Here is a 20350-nt window from a genome sequence, read left to right on the forward strand (position 1 = left end):
GGTAATGTAGACCCCCTACTGTAAATGCCTAAACTTGAAAGAAAATAAGTTATATATATATATATATATATTATGATGAACCTTGATGTTCTTCAATTTTATGATTCTATTATTACGTATGAAATTTTAAACAATGCTGAATAAATCAAAACACAAGCCTTGACCTTTTGGAATAGAAAGTATAAAATGAGTATTTTCAAATTATATTATGACATAACTAGAACTTACTATTTTGTTACTTTGTATTATATATAGTATTTTGTACTTTATCTTTTGTGCATTACAAAATGCCATGTTATTGAAACACTACTAAAATAACACTATGCAGAGATAAACACAATCCCTCCAAAGCACATTTCCCACAAATACTGCTATTCATCAATTTATTGCCAGGCTCCAGAGAGACAAAATTTTATAATATTTTGTACCAACAGACAATTCAATTCCCTGAAGGAGTTTTTGATGGAATAATCGTAAACAGTTAAGACACACAATTTTGAATATCAAAAAGCTGGAGGAAAATGAGGTATTAATATCCCCAGTTTTCTAATCCTAATTGTTAATATTTAAAAAAAGCCAATAATGAAAAATACGGAATCACAATTCCAGCGGTCCAATGTCTTTCCCAAGCAGCAGGAGCCTCCCTGAAATCCAGACGGTCTCCCGCACTTCCGCAAGCAAGCAAGAATCTCTGGAAAAATAAGTATCTCCCACAAATTCCTAATTTTTGCAAGTTTTTACTGCTTTATTATCAGTGCCGACGGGTGTCACCATGTGTTGCAAACTAACATTATAAGTGTTAAGGAAGCTCATTTAAACCATACTTCCCGGAAGGGACTTTTTCCACCATACGACCCCTGCAATTCCAGGCCCAGCTAACTTGTGACAAGAGGTCTTGTTTTTATGGTTTTGCAGACCATACAACAACCAGGAGTTAGAGACTATATATAGTTCATGATTTACATCAGTTTTATTTTGCGCTAGAGCGCCAGTCATCATCTTACTGGTGTGTAATCATAAATTTTTATGAAAGGCAGTGAAAATTTCAGAGAAAACACCCACTGATTTATCTAAAATATAGTTTACATGAATCACTTCGGCTAAATATGATAAATGCTGTGTCATGTCATGATATGACAAGCCTTTAATTGAAAATTGCACAAAATACTGAAATTACATTAAGCAGTAGACATTCAAACCTGCAGGGAGCCTATTTTTATTATCATTATAAAGTGATTATATTTTCATTTCTCAATTTTAATTAAAAATGTTTTCATTGTTTAAGGTTAGCCTGAATGTCATTATGACACATATTTTTTTAATGTTTTAAACATAGTAAATTAATTTGTAAAGTGAAATGAAGTATATTATAACCACTGACCATGATTAAGCAAATAACAATTAAGTTTTAATGTTCTCTAATTAATGCTATAATTTTTTTTAATGCCATTCTTTTCTCTCTTCTTTTTGTTGCTCCTTCCTTTACTCCTACAATTAGCACTGAGTAAGGTATATAATATCAATTTTTTATATGTAAATATCATGCAATTCAGTCTCCTGACTGCAATTTGAATTAAAAATGGTAATCATGATGGTGGTACTGAGGATGGTTGTAATGTACTGATGATATGAATACTATTTAATGGTTATTGATGGAAAATAATGATGATGATGATAAGATAATGGTGATGATAGTAAGGATAATGATGACACAGTATATAAAATTTGAAACCTTAAATAGACCTCTAATGGGAAGAGTTAATTTCATAATTTAATTAGGCCGATATCCTTCTTCTACAACTTTCACCAATAAAGCCATATGGAAAGATCATTATGTTTGTATCACTACCACCAGTAATGTTTGTAAAATGTAATGCGACATAGTAGAGAATGCAAGGCAATGAGGTTACTGACACTAAGCACATACAAAGTCAATATCCCCATTAATATTGGATATCCTACCAGAATCTACAAGAGTTTGAGGCATTTTGCAAGCATGGCATTTTGTTTACAATACTGCCTCACTTTTCTTTTACTGACAATCAATGCCGTAGCCCGCATTTTCAAACTGTGTGGGACAACATCAGGATGGATCCATTTTATGCGTAAATTCAAATAATGTGGACCCATTTTCCTGTCCCATTTTACGCAAAAATATGAATAATGTGGACACATTTTCTTAAAAATTGACCCATTATACGCAAAATACAAGAAATCTGGCCCATTTTCTTAAAAGTTGACCCTTTTTACACAAAAGATGAGAAATCTTAACATATTATTAAAACGTGGACTCCTTGTTTGTGGACCCAATAGAAAAATTGTCCGGGACTGTACCAACAGCTGGATACGGCATTGCTGACAATATTAGTAAACCAGATACTCGGATCTAATATAATTTATGATAAAAAAAAAATCTACCTTAAACCTGAGTGCACTTCTGGCAAAGAGTTTGACCTCTTACGGAGCATCATTGGTGATTGCTTTAAAATACGATATTTTGTCTTCGCAGAGAGCATCTTGAAAAACGTAGTGTCAGAATAAGCTTTTTAACAAAAAATGGTTGAGATCAAATATAAAAACACAAAAATTCTCTGACTCATAGAGTCCTTTCTCTGAAATGACCTCTGAACTCGTTGAAACCCGGTTGAATGATTTTGGCAAAAGCTTCCTTGATCAATAGATAAACTTCACAATAGTACTTAAGTTCGAGTCTTAACATTAAATGTAACAGCTACTAATAGGTTCTTTGCATAGGAAGATAAATACCCCTTTCGCCATTCTTTCCGTTTCCCATAAAATATAGCGTACATATATCTGTGTGACGAACTGCATGCACCTTATTTCTGGTTCCTATTTTAGATCCTGTTAGTCGTAATCACATTTGAAGCATTACTTTGAGGAAGCAGATAGGTAAGTCGGGAAAGTAAAATATTCTTCTCGGAAATGCTTGTTACCAATCAGCGATCCGTCACGCTATTAAAAAAATCTAACATTGTGAGGCACTAGGAAACCAATTTCGTCTGAAATCCTGTGACGCCTTCTACTAATAGCAAACAGTTCCATACTATGATATCAGTTTTAAATCATTAAATTGTCAAAATAGAATATGATAGACTTAACTACCAGTTCATCTGCGCAGTGACGCATTCCCCATAAAACTTAAACCTGCTGATACTATGTACTTCAGCAAGGTCGAAGATATTTAAATATAAACAAAAAAACTTTAATTATATCAGATTTATAATTTACTATCTATGGTAAGTACTCAATCTTACAAAGTAATATTAAATTATTATTCTGAAATTAACCCCATATCCATGGTCAAATCTCTGTAGATTATTTTTGCCATATATTGTATCACTGTTGGTAACTAAATTAAAGACCTTCAAACCATAGACTGATCAACTTCAAGGAAAGTAAAATTAATAAAATTATATTAGCATTTTAGAATGCCAAATTTCAATAATCTTATGCAAAACAGTAATAAGTAGTTTATCAAAATGGTTACTAGGTGTGATGGCAAGAAGTGTGATAATAACAAAAGAACAGTAAATGCACCAATAATTTTATGTTTATAAAAAGTTTTTTACAAAAGTATTATAGCTAGTGTAGGACACTATATAAAAGGAAAATTGTTATGAATATTGAACTTCTACTCAGAAACATTTGATAAAATAACTGAACTAGGTCTATACTGGTAGTTGATAAAAAAAAAAAAAAAAAGATAAAATTGTTGTACATCCACAATATATATGAAAATATCATGGTTTCAAGAAAAACGGTACACAAGGTAAAATCTTTACTTTTAAAGACAGGTGGAGATGCTGTTGGACAAAGACAATAAACTTTTTTTTCTCTACTGCAACCAGTACAAATTTTCAATGAGATTTAACAATAAAACTAAATATTACAAGTTGACGCTAAGTTAATGACACGTCAGCCTTCTTCAACTACTACATGGATGCTAAGAAGCTGGCACCGAGATATCAATGTGTCAGATAGAGGAATAGATCAATCAATCAATCAATCAATTAATCAGTTAATCAATAAATTTATTCAGATATCACCCTACAACAGCAGTATACCATCAAGCTTTGCTTCTTAATGAAATGAAAATAATTGAAATAAAAAGTACAAGGTAAAAAGTCTTCATAGCTTATTAGTGAATAAAATAAATTACCAAGAGACAAAAAAAAAACAAAACAAAAAAACAAAAAAAACAATCTAGTCAGCAAAATAAAATGGAGACAAAAATAAGTACAATTAAAATTTTATATGTATGTATGTATACTGTTAACATTGTTTGAGCAATATATTCGTGTTGGACATTTTCACAACAACCTGTGTTTCTATAATTGACATAAAATTATGAAAATGGAGAACTTCTAAGTCTGTACAAATAAGAAGGGATTGGGACATGTTGCTCAAGTTAAGAACATATGAAAACTCTTGCACTAATGTATATATTCTTTGAAGAAAGTGCCTACCAATCGTTAACACACAAACACTATCTACTTAAAATCAAAATAAAATGATTAACTACATACCAATTTCGTCTACAGGTTTATTGTAAATCACAGTTGCTGAAATAACTATCACACATTTCATCAAATAACATATTTTCACATATAACAAATATGCAAAACATTAGTTATTGAAAAAAAAGAAGCTAGCTAGCAGAGATTGTTCAAAAAAGCACCAAGAATACCCGATTCATTATCCCATTGACGTTAATACTCAAATTGTCAAAAGTATACTGACACTGTGTTAGAGTATAGATTCCCCGGTTGCTGAATCAATAATAGTGGTGAATTATCTGCGACATACCATGAACATCATATAGGTATTAATATGGCAATGTGTTGCCAGGATCCATCTCATCAGAGAAGGTCAATTATTTGATTGCCTTGGATACACCAATTGAGTCAAATAAATCATCATCATCATCTTACTTGTCTTGCAACTTTCATTAATATACAGTAACCTACAAATACCTGCAAGGCTTATGTGTAGTTCTATCCAGCAAGGACAGATATTGTTTTTGTTACCTTGGCTTAGTTTATTTATAAAACTACAAGTATCAGTATTACATGGAAGGAGCTGTAACGTGAGATTGAGCCTAATGAATAACGAACAATCAGATATTTCAATGTGGAGAGAAGGGGAAAAAGAGAAAAAAATTGATATGAATACAGTCTGTAAAAAAATTAAGAGGAGACAAGAACAGATATAAAAATAATTAGGTATGAAAGAGATAGTACATGATAAAAATATATCTTTAATCCGCTTTAAGGTCTTTCTTTTTGCATAATTTTGTAAATTTGGAGGGTATGAAAATCCCAGCTAACAATCTTAGTATGTTATAAGAACGTTATAATTAAACATTACAGTTTGGTGTTAAAAAAGTTATTTTGTAGAACAATAATTTTGTAAATTTGGAAAATTAATACATATTATCTTTTAATTTTTATTATTGATATTAAAAGCGGCAACAGGTTTTCTCTTCACCTTACCTTCTGTCGCCACCAGAAATTGTCCCAACCCCCTGTCAAATAACTTTCCCCCTACTTATTATAAATGCATTGCCACCACTGTATTGTATTGTACTGTATAATTGAAAGGGCTTTGATCTGTAGGGAATGCACTATAAAAATACATGTAGAAAGAGAAATTGATTGATTGATATTGAATTAATAATTAATAAAGTTGTTCTAGCAAAGATAGATATCACAGAATGGTATACTTGTTCAGGTCACTGAACCAATTAGAAGGACATGTGGGTAGGAAAATAGATTTTAGGTATAAATTTGGCAAGGTTTAATAGTGCTCATCAATTTACCAATCACAATACAATAATAAAACGAAATAAATACAGCTTACCACCCTTTTTAAATAATGTTAAATAAAATAATAACAATAATTATATTTTCTATTAGGCTAAATAAAATAAATTGCTATTTTCACTTTCCTACCCTCATAAAATGTTAGAGCCTCAAGAAAATACTTACTATTTGCCATTATTTTTTCCATGGAAAATGAAGTAATGATGATTTGATAGATTTTTGTCAAAGCAGTAACATAAATGACAGAATGCATTACAAAGATTCATTTTAATTTATAAAAAAAAACAACAAAAAAAATTTTTTTATTATTAATCTAGTCTGTTTACCGCTAGTATATAAGATGGTAAATAGCAAATAGTAAATACACCTCACCAAAAATCATTTCAAATTCCGGATGTGAAACTAGAATTTAAATTCATTTGGCCATATCAGAACTCTGAAATATTTCCAGAAAATAGATCAAGGCAGAGACAATTAAAGAAATGCAGTATGTTTTTTAATTCTTCAGCTTTTTCAATTGATGAAATTGGGCCTAATATTAATTATAATGTTAAACAATGATGATGTCATATAAATTATTATCAACTGATTCGGTCTCAAAAGAAGATCTGCTGGTCAGTGTTTAAATCAAACAAATCTAGCTACCTCTAGAATTTTCAAAACATTATTGACCACCAGAGGGCAGCATTTACAAGATTTAACATTCCTGTTTTAGAAAGAATTATAAATACTATTACTGTATTCCGTCGTCTGGTTAAAAATTTAATTTTGTATCTTCTTTCAGTATATTTTCCAAATCATATATAAAAATTTAATTATCTCTCAAATGTCATCAAACATTCTCTTACTTTGAGGTTAATCAAGTTTACTCAGTTATCGTCAGTTGGTTTATAATTTCATTTCCATTTAAGTTTTCACAAATATATATTTCTTTTCCTAATTGGAATAGATATTAGTGTTTTACATACATATAAAATAAATTTTTAATAAATATGGTAAATATAAAATTTGGTCTGTATTTTAATATTATATTGGAGTATATTAAGCAAACATGTAGTTCTTTATTATGGATACTAAGATATTATCCAGGTAACAACTTAATTTTTAATTCATTAGGAAAAAAAATAATCGAGGTACTTAAAATATACTGGTTTAAACATAAAATAATACGGATGATTATTTTACCGGGAGTCTAGTTTATTATAGAATTCATAGATGTCAACTATTGGACAAAGGAAAAACCTCTAAAAAAGTTAACAAGATGCCAAGAAATAGGATTAATATGATTTTATATTCTCGAAATTTCATTTTTTTTCCTAATTGTAAATTATACATCTAGCCAATGAACTGCAGCATTTGTTAAAAAACAACACATCTAAATATGGATCACTTTATGAGACACTTCCCCACAGAGACACATTTCAAATCAGGGTTTCTGAAACATGAATGCGTTGGGGAGACATAAATTCACTTAACATTGTAATTAGCATTAAAAACCTCACGAGAAAGCCTGTCAAATGTGCAAATCAAAATTCTGGTTGTTCACCACCTTCAATAAAGATAACCCAAGAGAGACTTGATAACAAAGATAAGCACAGAAAAATTTAGAGGCCATAACTGAGGCAAGCATGGAGATGAGATTAATGTGGGTGTTGGGAGATGATGCGGCACGATGCCGAATCATTTACCTCCACTTCGGGTAATGGATCTTTATGAGGGGCATTACCATATTAGTCATCTACCTCAGAGTTTCACAGATTTCAACTTTACACTTTAAAGAGTGATTGATCATCTAGGACATATTGGAATTCTCAACGCACTTTAAACCTTTACAAGAAACTATCCCAAGATACAGACAAAATAACCATTACATCTGTAGTTGTGGAATCACACTATCAATATAAAAACAACAATATAATATATAAAACATATAAATCAAATATAAAACAAAATAAAATCAAAATACATGAACAAAAATAATAATAATTAATAATAATGTTTATTAGGATTTATTAAGTATATTTGCATATATTCATCCTTAATATTTTAAAAAGCCAAGTTGTAAAAAAAAAATTACACTTCACAGAAAAAGCCTACCCACATGTCTGGTAAAAATTGCATACTATGTGCAATAACAATTATTACGGCTTAATTTGAAAACCGTATTCAAGAAACAAAGTTATTATTGTAAATTTTAATTGCTAATGACACGTACAGATGTATGCGCTAAGCAAAAGTTGAAGGAAATGTTAACGTATTGACACACTAAGACCACTGTAGTGTTTATTAAGCCAATACGAATCAGAGTTTACAGATATAGTTTTATAGTTTATCAACTATTATAAGAATCAGGAATAGTTGTGTCCTGGAAGAGAGAGAGAGAGGGAAGTTGCAACCAGAGTTTGTCACTACACGATAAGTAAAGTATGGAATAATTTATTTACAAGCTAAATGAGAGAGAGATCATATGAAAGAATTTTAATATTGGGAACAAATTTAGAGACAAGAACAGATAAAAATAACTATTTTAAACATTAAAAATGATGTAAAAACAGTCTACCACAAATTTTACACAAAACATATAAAGGAATAGAACAGAACATAACTATTAAGAGAAGATGGTGGAAATTGTGTGGATATTTACTTCCTTAGATTCTGATACACCATCAAGTAAATTTCATAGGATAGTCAAGGGATCAGGAAGAAAACCAATAAATATGTGGATTAGAAATAGAAAGAAAGTGGAAAAACTCTTAAAATTGGGTCTGTCCACAGTCTAGCCAATAGCCATTTGAACTGTGGAGATTTTTGACAAGTGCGCCATGTCGAAAGACGTTAAGCGGGGAAAATGATGATGACAGAGAAATCTATCTACAGTTGTATTAAAAGATACAACAATTTTAATAGACGTAATTATGGGTATTCTCCAATCGTTTCTTGAATCACAAATTAAGTATACTGCCATACTTGAAAGTGTAACACTTGGCTAACAGTTCAGGGAACACCTATACATAACATTCTAAAAAAAAATGTTGCGTGACAGTGAAATGGGGTGGTATGATGAAATATGATATTTGCACATTTTATCTTATGCGATAACACGTACCCCACTTGCATATTGTCTCATTGCCAAATATAAATTTTTTAGCATGGAAAATTCCCACTAATAAAATTTGAATGACCTTAGGGTATATTTTGTATAGAAATTGTACCATATAATATAATGAAGAGTAATATGCCAATATACCCAAGTCTTTTTGATTGTGTACCTTCCATCTATAACCTACAATGCAGAAACTTGGCAATGATATAACAATAGACAAGAATGAACACAAAATTAAGCACTGTACGGAAAAGTACATACTGGGGATCACCAAGATGGAAAAAAAATATTTAAAAAAGATGGATAGATAGCAAACCAAAGCTTAAACTCATCTACCAACTTTCAGATGGGTAGGGGAAGCTTGCGAGAGCCCACAAAAATAGATGGACGAAGTAAGCAATAGTATGGATACTAATAAAATGTTTGCAAAGATAAAGAAGACAGGAAAACCAGATGGACAGCTGAAATTGAAAGTGATAAGGATGAAGAGTTGCAAAAAAACCAGGAGTAATGGTTACAGCAGAGGGAAGCCTGCACCCTACAGTGTGCCGATGCTGCTGCTTCTGATGATGATGTTGATGATAAAGATGATGATGATGATGACGATGATGATATTGATGGATGATGATGGTGATGATAATGATGATGATGATGATGATGACGATGATGATATTGATGGATGATGATGTTGATGATGATGATGATGATGATGACGATGATGATATTGATGGATGATAATGGTGATGATAATGATGATGATGATGATGGAGATGATGATAATCATGATTATGATAATGATGACATTAATGAATTTGATGAAGATGAACAATGGTTTTTTAATAGGATAATTTTGAAAACAATTTGCACCAATGGATATTTGTCTTTTTAAATGTGTAGCTATTACATCATACCACATGTTAGTCTATATTAATCAAATTGAATAGCAAAAGCTCACATACCGTCCCATCAGCACTTGTGAAAAAAAAAATCCAATTCAATTACACCAACACAATCAATGGAAGACTTTTATCCAAGGCATCAGTTAAGTATAATAATACCAAGTAATTATTGGCATCAGCAGACAAGTTGAAAAAATAAGCACATTTATATAATAAAATATCCAAGAAAGTATAAAATATATTAGAAATCCAGCTTGATGGAGTAAGATGACTTATTGTACTCCTCCAGTTGGCTGTCAAAGCACTGTACAATGAATGAGTGAATGATCATAACTGCAGGCTGTGTTGTTATTTCACAAGTATACAGGGATCCAATGGGTGATACACACTACAGACTATAACACAGTTTTGACCAATCAGACGTGCGGATAATGCACTTTCAACACATTTCACTCAGGGAACACTGAGAGCTCAGGATTAATGAGACAATGGATTATGCCCATAGGGCAGACAAGCCACAGGGTGGATTAATTGAATGATGGCTCTCCTCAGAATCAGAATCAATGGCCTTTTCATGATGATCTTTTGTTCCAACAAAATAAAATGTGTGAATATTAGTTCAATAAATATCAAAGTGTGTTGAAATTACAACAGAGATGTAACATCAATAATCTAATTTGAAAAGTTTGAAATATTGAAAAGATTTATCAATAAACAACTACGGCCATTTTGAAATGCTAAATAATAACTCAATATAGGAGGCGTAATTATCCTTAAGTAACCTTTATACAAAGTCCAAAGAACGTAACATATCTTAAGATTTTTTTTCATACATATTCGTACAAAGAACTGCTTTGTTTCATACTAATCATAAAGTGCAACAGCTGAAGAAATAATAGAATGCGTACTTTCAATATTACAGTCTATTTGTAATGTAAATTTACCTACTAAAAACAGACTTTTGTAAACATTATAAAGTTTAATTCCAACCATTATTAATAACAATAATGTTTACTTTATGGTGGTACACCAGCCTAAAGTCCAGATATTATAAACATTTTAAAAGTTCAATATAAACTATTATTAGTACAGGTATCCCCTAATTAAACACCCCTCCAATGGAAGACCCCCCCAATTTAAGCCCATATTCCTGCAATTCCAAATAAATGTTTACCTTATTTGTTTTTAATAATATTTTATTAAACATCAAAGCTGCTAAAAACCACAAACCCCAGTCACAAAAGTGGTCTTAAATTGGAGTGAGACTCTGTAATATGAAGAAATTTGTTTTGTTTTGTATAGTGCATTTATCATTATTAAATAAAAGACTTTAATACTATTTTAATAAACCTATTTTCTTTAGTATAGTAAATCAAGCAAAAAGCAGACAACTGCTGAAACTCATTAAATTAATGTCCAGATCATGGACCCTATTAAACCTATTATTAATAGGTCCATGTCCAAATTATGAACCTCCCAAATACAAACTCTAATTTACGAATGCTATTTGCCACAATTGCATCTTTACAAAAAGTCCTTTTTTAACCATCGAAACAGAACTTTATTTAAAAATTGTAGAAAAATATAAGATGTTGAATTTGTCAAGACAGACAATTGAAGTTTTGTTCATTTTTAGGCCCAATACCTTCAAAAGTATTCTACTGCTTCCAAGCTAGGCTAGCGTATGCTGTAAACATTAATTATGATCGATATAAACGAAATAGTTAAATTCCATTTTACTTGCAATGATTCTGTAAGTACAGACAATCTAAGACTACTGTACCATTATTATTTTCTGCATAAAACAGAGAAATATAAATCAATCAAAATGTCTTCTCCAATAATCTTTGGAAATTATGGCAAGGCCTACCATGGCCTTACCATAAACCATGGTCTTACCATAAACCATGGTCTTACCATAAACCATGGTCTTACCATAACTCCCTGAATTAAAAAATTTTCTGGAATAATGAATATCACTTGGAGGGAGGGATGCATTGGGAGATGTTACTCTGCTTACTCACATACTGAAGTTCCTCTTGTTTTGTATCCAGTATGCGACTACTGCATACCCGGCACAAGACAGGAAAGGGGCCAGCGGAAAAGATATGAGGCATGTTGTGGCAAAATGGCTAAGTTGTAACAAAAATTAAGATTCAACTTATTGGTATTTTCAGATACCTGAGTATGTGATCTTTAAAATGAGGGGTCATTCATTAAAATTGGACATTTCAAGCCTAAGTTATTGGAAAGTGAAAGTGTAGTACTCTTAGAGTGAAGATAAACATGATTTTAAATAATTGCCTTTTAAGTTGTTTGTGCATATATTGTTTAATAGAATTAACTATCAAAAATATTGTTAAATAAATGATTTGTTGACCACTTCCAGAACTAATACTTTGGGATACGATTAATTAATAAAACATTAAACTGTTGAGCTATAATAGTGAAAAGCAAATTTGGATTTTTGGACAATTTTTTTGTGCTCCCATATATTACAGCTCATTTACTCAATACTGGCCTGTGTGATAACTTCGACATGCCTCATATGGCGAATAAGGAGCAACATTACTAGGAAAAAGCAAACTGTTCTACCAGGTTAGTTTATCATGCATGGGGCTTTTGTTCTGCAGCACAACTAGTTGAAAAATTATGAATCATCACATCCATTAAAGCAAACATTCTATTCTAACAAAACAGTAAAAACCACAGCATCAAGACAACCAACCATCAACATTAAAAATACTAATAAAGACAATAATTCTCTGAAGACCAGCTGTATAATTATTTGTACGATAATAAAACAAACTTCGCAAAACTCCGACAAAGAGATAACAATTCCGCAAATTTTAACAGCATTGAAGTTTTTTTATACCATTGTTCTCCTGATCATATCCCATCTGGGTTGAGTTAATTAACTTTTATTTTGAATTGCATATACTATATATATTTAAGTCATTAGCATACCGATTGAAAATTAGAATGATACAAAACTTTCCTTGTCAATAAATGTTGTTAAATATGATCATTACTATTCTTTACATGATGCTTACTGGTTAGAAATCAATATTCTTTTTTTAAAGTAAAAACTCAGGAAATTATCAAAATCTTATTACCCGTGTGATTTATAGGATGTTAATAACTCTATTTATTCCTTTTCAATGAAATATTTATTGGTTTGATCAATTTTTAGAGTTTGTCAAGATTTATTACAATATTGACAGTGTAATTCCCTATACTTTGGTTTGGGCGCTAGCTTGGTGCTTTTTGTTGTTTTCTTGCTTAAAATTATTTAGCCATTTTGTCATCTTCTTACCTATTGCTGAGGGCACAGAGATCTTGATTATTTGTGCTATATAAATTCATCTATTGTTTTATTATTATTATTTTCAAATAGCTCATGAACATACATATATATATATAAATATATATATATATATAAATTAACATTATTGTTATTCTTATGAATAAAATATCACACACAAAATACTCATAATAACTATTAATAGGAATCGTCATTTAGGCCTGAAAAAAGTACTGTAGTTTTCTGGTTATTTCACTTTTAGTGATGCAACACTGGTTTCATAAAGTGGATCACATGAACCAAAAAAAAATATAACAGAAATGCAAATCAGAAATAAAAATCAAATGAACAGAAAAAATAATATGAATAACAAAATCAAATGAACAGAATATTAAAAGGAAAAACCTGAAAATACAAAGAAAAAAACTAACTTAATTTGGATCAAGGCAAGAAAACACTACTTTCTGGAACAATCTAAACAATCTTCAAATTTAGGTAACATGGATATTATTAACACATAAAAGGACTAAATAAGAAAAAACAAGGAAAACTAAATCTAAAATGATAAATCTGGAACAATACAGAAACTTCTAGATCTCATATTAACTATATTTGTTCTTAACTATTTTTATCTATGTACTTTCGTTTTCATACGTACTTTCAAATATTGTTTTTTGTTGCAAGGCAAAAAAAAAAAAAAGATTTCATCATTATAAAAAGTTACTATAATTATCAATATTTATCATTCAATTGTTGTTGAAATTTGAACATCTTGGCAAACAATGCAGTGTGCAACATCTATAGGACTACTCAAACTAAATGAAAGAAAGTATTATGCAAATAATACTGCTGGATGTATCGGTTTTGTTTGTATGCCAATTTAAGGATATTGCTAGCTGTTAAGCCGAGCGGGCATACACTGAATCGTACGGTGGCCGTATGACCGTTGGCCAATGAATCCAACTGCGCTCTCTGTGAACGTTAGACGACGTGACACCGTCTGCTCATCGTTGGTGGCAGTCTGAAAGGATTAAAATTAAAAACAATCTGTTGCACGCGAACTGTTGCATTCTGCTCTCCATAGAATAGCATTAGCCAACAACTGTTGGATGCAGTGGGCAAACGGCTTTAGTCATACAAAAACACACCAAAAATTATATTAAACTAATTGCTCATTTAATAAAAATATTAATTGTAAATTCAATGGGTCAATTAATCTATCTACCGTGAATGCTTGAATAAGCGCTGCAGCGCTTACAACAATTTTGGAGGCTTCAGTGCGGCGCTCATTCGAGAGCGGCGCTAATGAAAAAAATATTGGTGTGGTGCTTTCCATGCCTGTTCCCACGTAACCTATCTCACGTAATCCCGTAGTTCGGTAGGCCGGATAGGTCCTACGTCGTTGTAAATAAACGTTTATAAAGAGATGCTTGTGTCTTCATTGTGTTATATATAAATTTTAATACTGTATACATTGTATTTAAAACCCTGTTTTTCAAGGTGTTTCATTACAAATGTTCAGGGTAATATATAATCTCAATTAAGCGCCACGGTGCTTATTCCAGAGCGGCGTTTAGCGATAAAAATCATGTTTGGTGCTGCGTTTATTCAAGCATTTACGATACTTCTATAAAGACACAGATCGTAAAAATATTTTCTCATTCAATTTTTAAAAAAGTTAATAACTCAAGTAATGAAGCCCATCGCTTCATGCTAAAATATATTAAAATATTATACAAAGTATGCTATTCTAATATTGAATTTTTATCCTTCATGTTTAATAGCTCTAGCAACAAACAAAAGCCATTGAAATTTAAACCAGATCAATGTAATAATACTAATTTTAATTTTCACTCAAAGTTATTATCAATGACATCTTATGAATTATGCAAGCGGTTATCAATACAAACCAGACGCCTATTATATAGCGAATTATCCCCGGCTTTTATCCAAGGTTAGATGTCTCCACTATAATTGTACCAACAAACAAGGCATAGCACAATCCAATTATTGTTGTCTGCTGTAAATGGATTTGCCCAGCTACTCCTAACAATCCATGAATGAGTCATAGTCTATTAATAGAATATAATTTAGAAAATCCCCTTTTAAACTATTTTTATAAATAGTAGGCAAGTGACAACATGCTGGCAATACTGAACACATATACTTAGACGGTTTTATTAATAACTATATATCAATTGTATATCACACTCATATAAATATATTTATATTATATATATATATATATATATATAAACATATAATTTGATCTACAAATGTAGTCGAAGTAGAGAAAAATAAACAATATTTATAGTAACAATAATAATGTGATTTCAGTGACTAAGTAAGGATTACACTTTTAAAAGAGGGGAAAAATAATGATAAACTAATTTACTTTTTTACTTGGTCTTAAGTTATGAGCGATTTTCAATTTCCGCATAAACTATAACAAAAAATCATAAATCCTTTAAGTATGTTTATAGACTACCAATTATAACTTACAATTTTCTCCTCTCAGTAAAAATCAGAATTTTATTAATCTATAGAAAATGATTCAGATTTTTTTATATTATGGTCACGTCATTTTCAAGTTATTGTTACTTTTTAATATTTTTAATTAATATTATTATTTTTTAATATATTAAATTACTATTATTACTTTTAAATATTTTTAATTACTATTATTAATTTTTTTATTTTGTCTCTTTCAAAAACCTCATCCAACAGCAATCACATGCCAATTACATGATGCCTGAAAAATTAAATTCTTTAAAACTATACATATAAATATATAAAACACATATAATAAAATAATAATAAAAATTAGGCCTACAATTATCTATTGCATATATCTCAATACAATGCCTTAAAATATTATAGCAACACTCCCTGATAAGATCTGTACAATGTAGACCTATCTGTGTAAAAATGAAAATTATACATTAAGAAAACAACTTTAGAAAACGAAAGTTGAGTTGACAGAAGAGGTGTGAACTGGAAAAAAACAGCTGCATTAATCCATACCGGATTAGCATTCCGTAATCGTGATTAAACCAAGGTAAAGGCACTGCTATCTTTAGTACACAAAGGATAATGTAAACAGGTAGGTATCTAAATAGCTTTCAAAGAATTGTGAATGTCTTTTGTTGGCATTTGTTCCCATAAATAGCGTTTGATCTTTGTTGGCTTAATCGTACTGGGATAACGAAAACAAATCAATAACATCATTAATTGTGTCTCGCGTCTTCGGTACAAACAAAACCGGATTAAGTCTAATGGATTTGGATGGGGATTGATGATAACGTGCTAGCCTTGAAATACCAAACGTCTAGGCTGTATCATGGAGGCCCTCCCTGGAACAATCCAGGCAAAATATGTAGAATTTTTTCTGTACTATAAATAGTTCTAAAATTTTACTTAATGCATCATTTTCATAATCAAATTCCAAATTTTTTCTTGGGGTTGTGGTCTTGGTAAGATTCTAATACCGAAAAACAGAAATAAGATTTGATAATCACCTAAATCATATTGGCCTATTCATTCCCATTTAAAAAGAACTACATTTCCTCAAAGGTATGTTCGGTAAATATGCAAATAAATGCAAAAATTTAGGTTCCATTATTAAATAATTTATTCATCATCTACTCATTACCTGTTACGAGCATTTTTCTTCAGGCCCATACTTAGACAATGATGCAAATATGTAAATTTATGCAAATACTGCAAAGCTATGCAAATTTATTATCATAGTGAGTATGAAAAAAAAAAAAAAATGCAAAAAATGCCACATAATCCAAAAAATATATTCTTTTACACTTTTAATTTCTCTGGCAAGACTTTAAATTTTAGCATAATTTTCACATACTTGATGATTGAGACTATAATTGTCACGTACAATGTTACCGCAATTGAGCAAGGAAATTCAAGTTATAATTAACGATGCCATCAAAACACTTTAATGCAATTACCATAAACTGCGAATATATGTATTTGTTAAATTGCATGGGCCGATCTAATTGCCAAGAGCTTGCGTTAGTATCACAATTTGCATGGTATATGCAAGGGTAAACCAGAAGCGGGTGAAGAGTGTATTACAGAAATAAAATGTAAGTGGAGGAGTAAAAATTTAGAAATCATTTTCAGATTATGAAAAAATAATCAAGTTAAAGAATATAAAAAATATAATAAAATTCAATATTTAAAATTGCTCAGGTTGTAAATTTGTATTTATCATTGGCTTTCAATAAAAAAGTTATTACAAGAAAATATCTTTCCCATCAATTAACAAATGCATTTAGTAACACTGTTCCTAAACATTTTTGTAGACTGTTAAATTGGCGGGTAATCAAGTTAAGGATTTAACAAGTTTGTAAATCATTGAAAATGGAAATTCAATCTATGTATTATCAGAACCTGACAACATTTTTGATCCTTTAAATGAGAAAATAAATGTTTCATATTAAATGTCTGTGGTTCTTTCCTTCAGATTTTTATCACAAGCAGTATACCAATAAAATGTAGGCGACTTACTCTGAGGTCAAAGGAAAATAGACGGCTAACCATTTAATTATTAAATAGTAACATTAAATAAAAAGAACAAAAAAAAAGGAAATATTATTTTAAAAATGAATTTCTAAAAAATAATTTTAACAGATGAACCAAAATATCTATAAAATTGGTTAAGTTCTATATATAAGTTTATGGTTTGAATCATTTAAGTAGTTAATGTTTATATATATTTAAAGTACACTTTGTTTTTTTAAATTTCTAGTATGTTTTCACTGACATTTTTTTAAATTTCTCAAATGAAGAGGTGGAAGAATCCATTAAATTCTGTTTTGGTTTTTTTTTTACAAGTATTCCAAGATTTGAAATTTGAAATAGTAATAATGAATGAATTGTTTTATCAACTGTGACAATTTGATAAACTATGACAATTCGATAAATTGTGACAATTTGATAAATGAATACTCACAAAGATTCAAGATGACATATTATTTTTTTTTACTTGATTTGACTGAGCTTTTAAAATCTTATGCTCTAGGCTACATCAAACTGACAAATGTAATTTAAAAAAGAAAAAAAAAACCTTTATCTTTTCAAAATATATTGGTTAACAAATTTGAATATAATTTACAAAATTTAAAAAGTATATCTAGGACATAGTACATTTTCTTTTATTTTTTATTAACCTAATGACATATATTTATTTTTTTTTAAAGAAGCAAATCACACACAGGAATTTATTGAAATTGGAACTCTTGTGATATGTTTGACATTATAATATTTTAAACTTAAAAAAAAAAAGTATTTGTATTTACTATTATCATTTGATTAAATGGGCATTACAGAAAATTACTAAACTTAATTGAACAAAATCTATTCAATACAAAAAAATAAGTTTCAGAAACAAAAATGTTGCAAGCAAGTAGAGGCAACCAGTTGTGGCTAGAAATAATTTTTTTAGGAAGATAACCTATGGAAGAAGAAAGGAAGAGTGGCCAGAATCCACATACATTGTTCATTTGGAAAGAGAAACTAAAACATATATAATAGAACCAGAGAGCCTTCAAAATAAATATGGGAAACAAGGACATGTGAAAATACTAAAACTTACCTAGCTGTACTTCTGAAGATTGATAATATTAAAAAAACATTATATTCAATTTTCTACAATAGATTCTTTGTTCTAACAAATGTAACTTGTAGTATAAATTGTAAGATACCAAATTACTTTATTGATGACTGGGTAATAATCAATCTGTGGAATAATTAATATAATAAAAAAAAAAGTCCAATCCAATTACTGTAGCCTGTCTAAATAGATGATTAATATTATATAAACACACATTCTATAATAATTCTTTGTCTATAATATTGTATATTGAACTATGAGAGGTGGACAAATTAATTAATCTTGTTATGTTCTTTCAACATTACTGTATGATCAAGGTTAATATATGATCATTATATGCTAAATTTTCCACATTGACTCTTTGTTACTTTTAAAGATAGTAATCATCTTAACCAAATTGCCAAATATGATGAACAATTTAACTAGATGGTCTAGATTCTATATTAGGTGATCTTGAGAATGCTAAGCTGAAGCTAACGATAGCATTCTAAGTAGTAGAAATATGTACGCAACTCTTCTAGTAATGAGCTTAATAATCAAAGACGACAATAAATTTACTTGTCTATATTTGCTGGAATGCTTACGGCAAACTAACGCATTGCAATTTGCAGTACCGTAACGTGTGTATAAACATTTCTAGAAAATTGTATCCCATTATTAAGCAACTTGAAGGGTTGTTCTAAAATAACAGAATGCACACAAAATAAAAAATATTAACTAAGAATATTTTGACATTTTTCAGCAAGTTATTTAAAATAAATTATCAAAAACATATATTTTTAAAGGCCTGTCTATACGATTCTTAAGAAGTGTAATATTTTCACTTGTCTCTGTACCACTTCTCTTCACCTGATGAAGCTAGCATAGACTGCTGGCAAAAGCTTGTGGACTAACTAATTAAAGTTACTCTATAAAGTGCTATCATCAGTGTTTTATATCATACATCTACCGAACCAACACGACTTCATCTACTATTACATTTGAAATAAGTAATAAATTTAGTTACAAGATACAAGAATATGCTTCCTTTTGTAATAGTTTAATAATAGAAAATAGTTTAATAATAGAAACAAGGACCTAAAAAAAAATGCAGGATGAACAGCAACATCATCGTTAGATTTGTAGAACTGTATACAAATATGTTTAAAACACACAAAAGATAGAAATATTATCAAATAAAAATTTTAAAATTATTAATTTCCTCACAAAAAATAAATCACAGAAAAATATTTCGCAGATCCTAACCTTTTATTTTTTCATTATATTTAATTATATTTATTTAATGAAGAAAAAAAAAATTTTTTTCTTATTTAAAATGAGAACCCATGAGAAAAGATAAAAATACTATCAGACAATTATTTCAATAATATTAATTTTCGCACAAAAAATAATTCACAGAAAAATTATCAGTCATCAGATCCAACAAACTATTGTTTTTCTTTACATACCTTGATCGCTTCACAGGAGTACATAAAACAGCTACCCACGAGAATTCCATTTTAAAGAAAAAGTTGTTTACGACGGTATCATAAAATAGTTAAAATCACCAATGGTTGACTTAAAGTT

At 29.8% G+C, this 20350-nt stretch overlaps 1 protein-coding gene across 4 annotated transcripts in view; it reads right to left on the reverse strand.

The window, feature by feature from the left end:
- Window positions 1–10160, reverse strand: part of LOC117109399 (rap1 GTPase-activating protein 1-like) — a 52510-nt gene extending 42350 nt beyond the window's left edge. For 2 of the 4 annotated variants that reach the window (XM_033251737.1, XM_033251738.1), the window contains exon 1: window positions 2419–3074. In XM_033251737.1, coding sequence (XP_033107628.1) covers window positions 2419–2516 — 98 coding nt within the window. In that variant the 5' untranslated portion in view covers window positions 2517–3074. Of the gene's footprint in view, window positions 1–2418; window positions 3075–4547; window positions 4765–9905 lie in introns of those variants that run through there. The other 2 variants (XM_033251740.1, XM_033251743.1) reach the window with 2 other exon arrangements.
- Between the last annotated feature and the right edge of the window lie 10190 nt (window positions 10161–20350).

Source organism: Anneissia japonica, unplaced genomic scaffold (genome assembly GCF_011630105.1).
Source record: "Anneissia japonica isolate Jap-2015-1 unplaced genomic scaffold, ASM1163010v1 scaffold287719_len1884721_cov185, whole genome shotgun sequence".
Lineage (NCBI taxonomy): Eukaryota > Metazoa > Echinodermata > Crinoidea > Comatulida > Comatulidae > Anneissia > Anneissia japonica.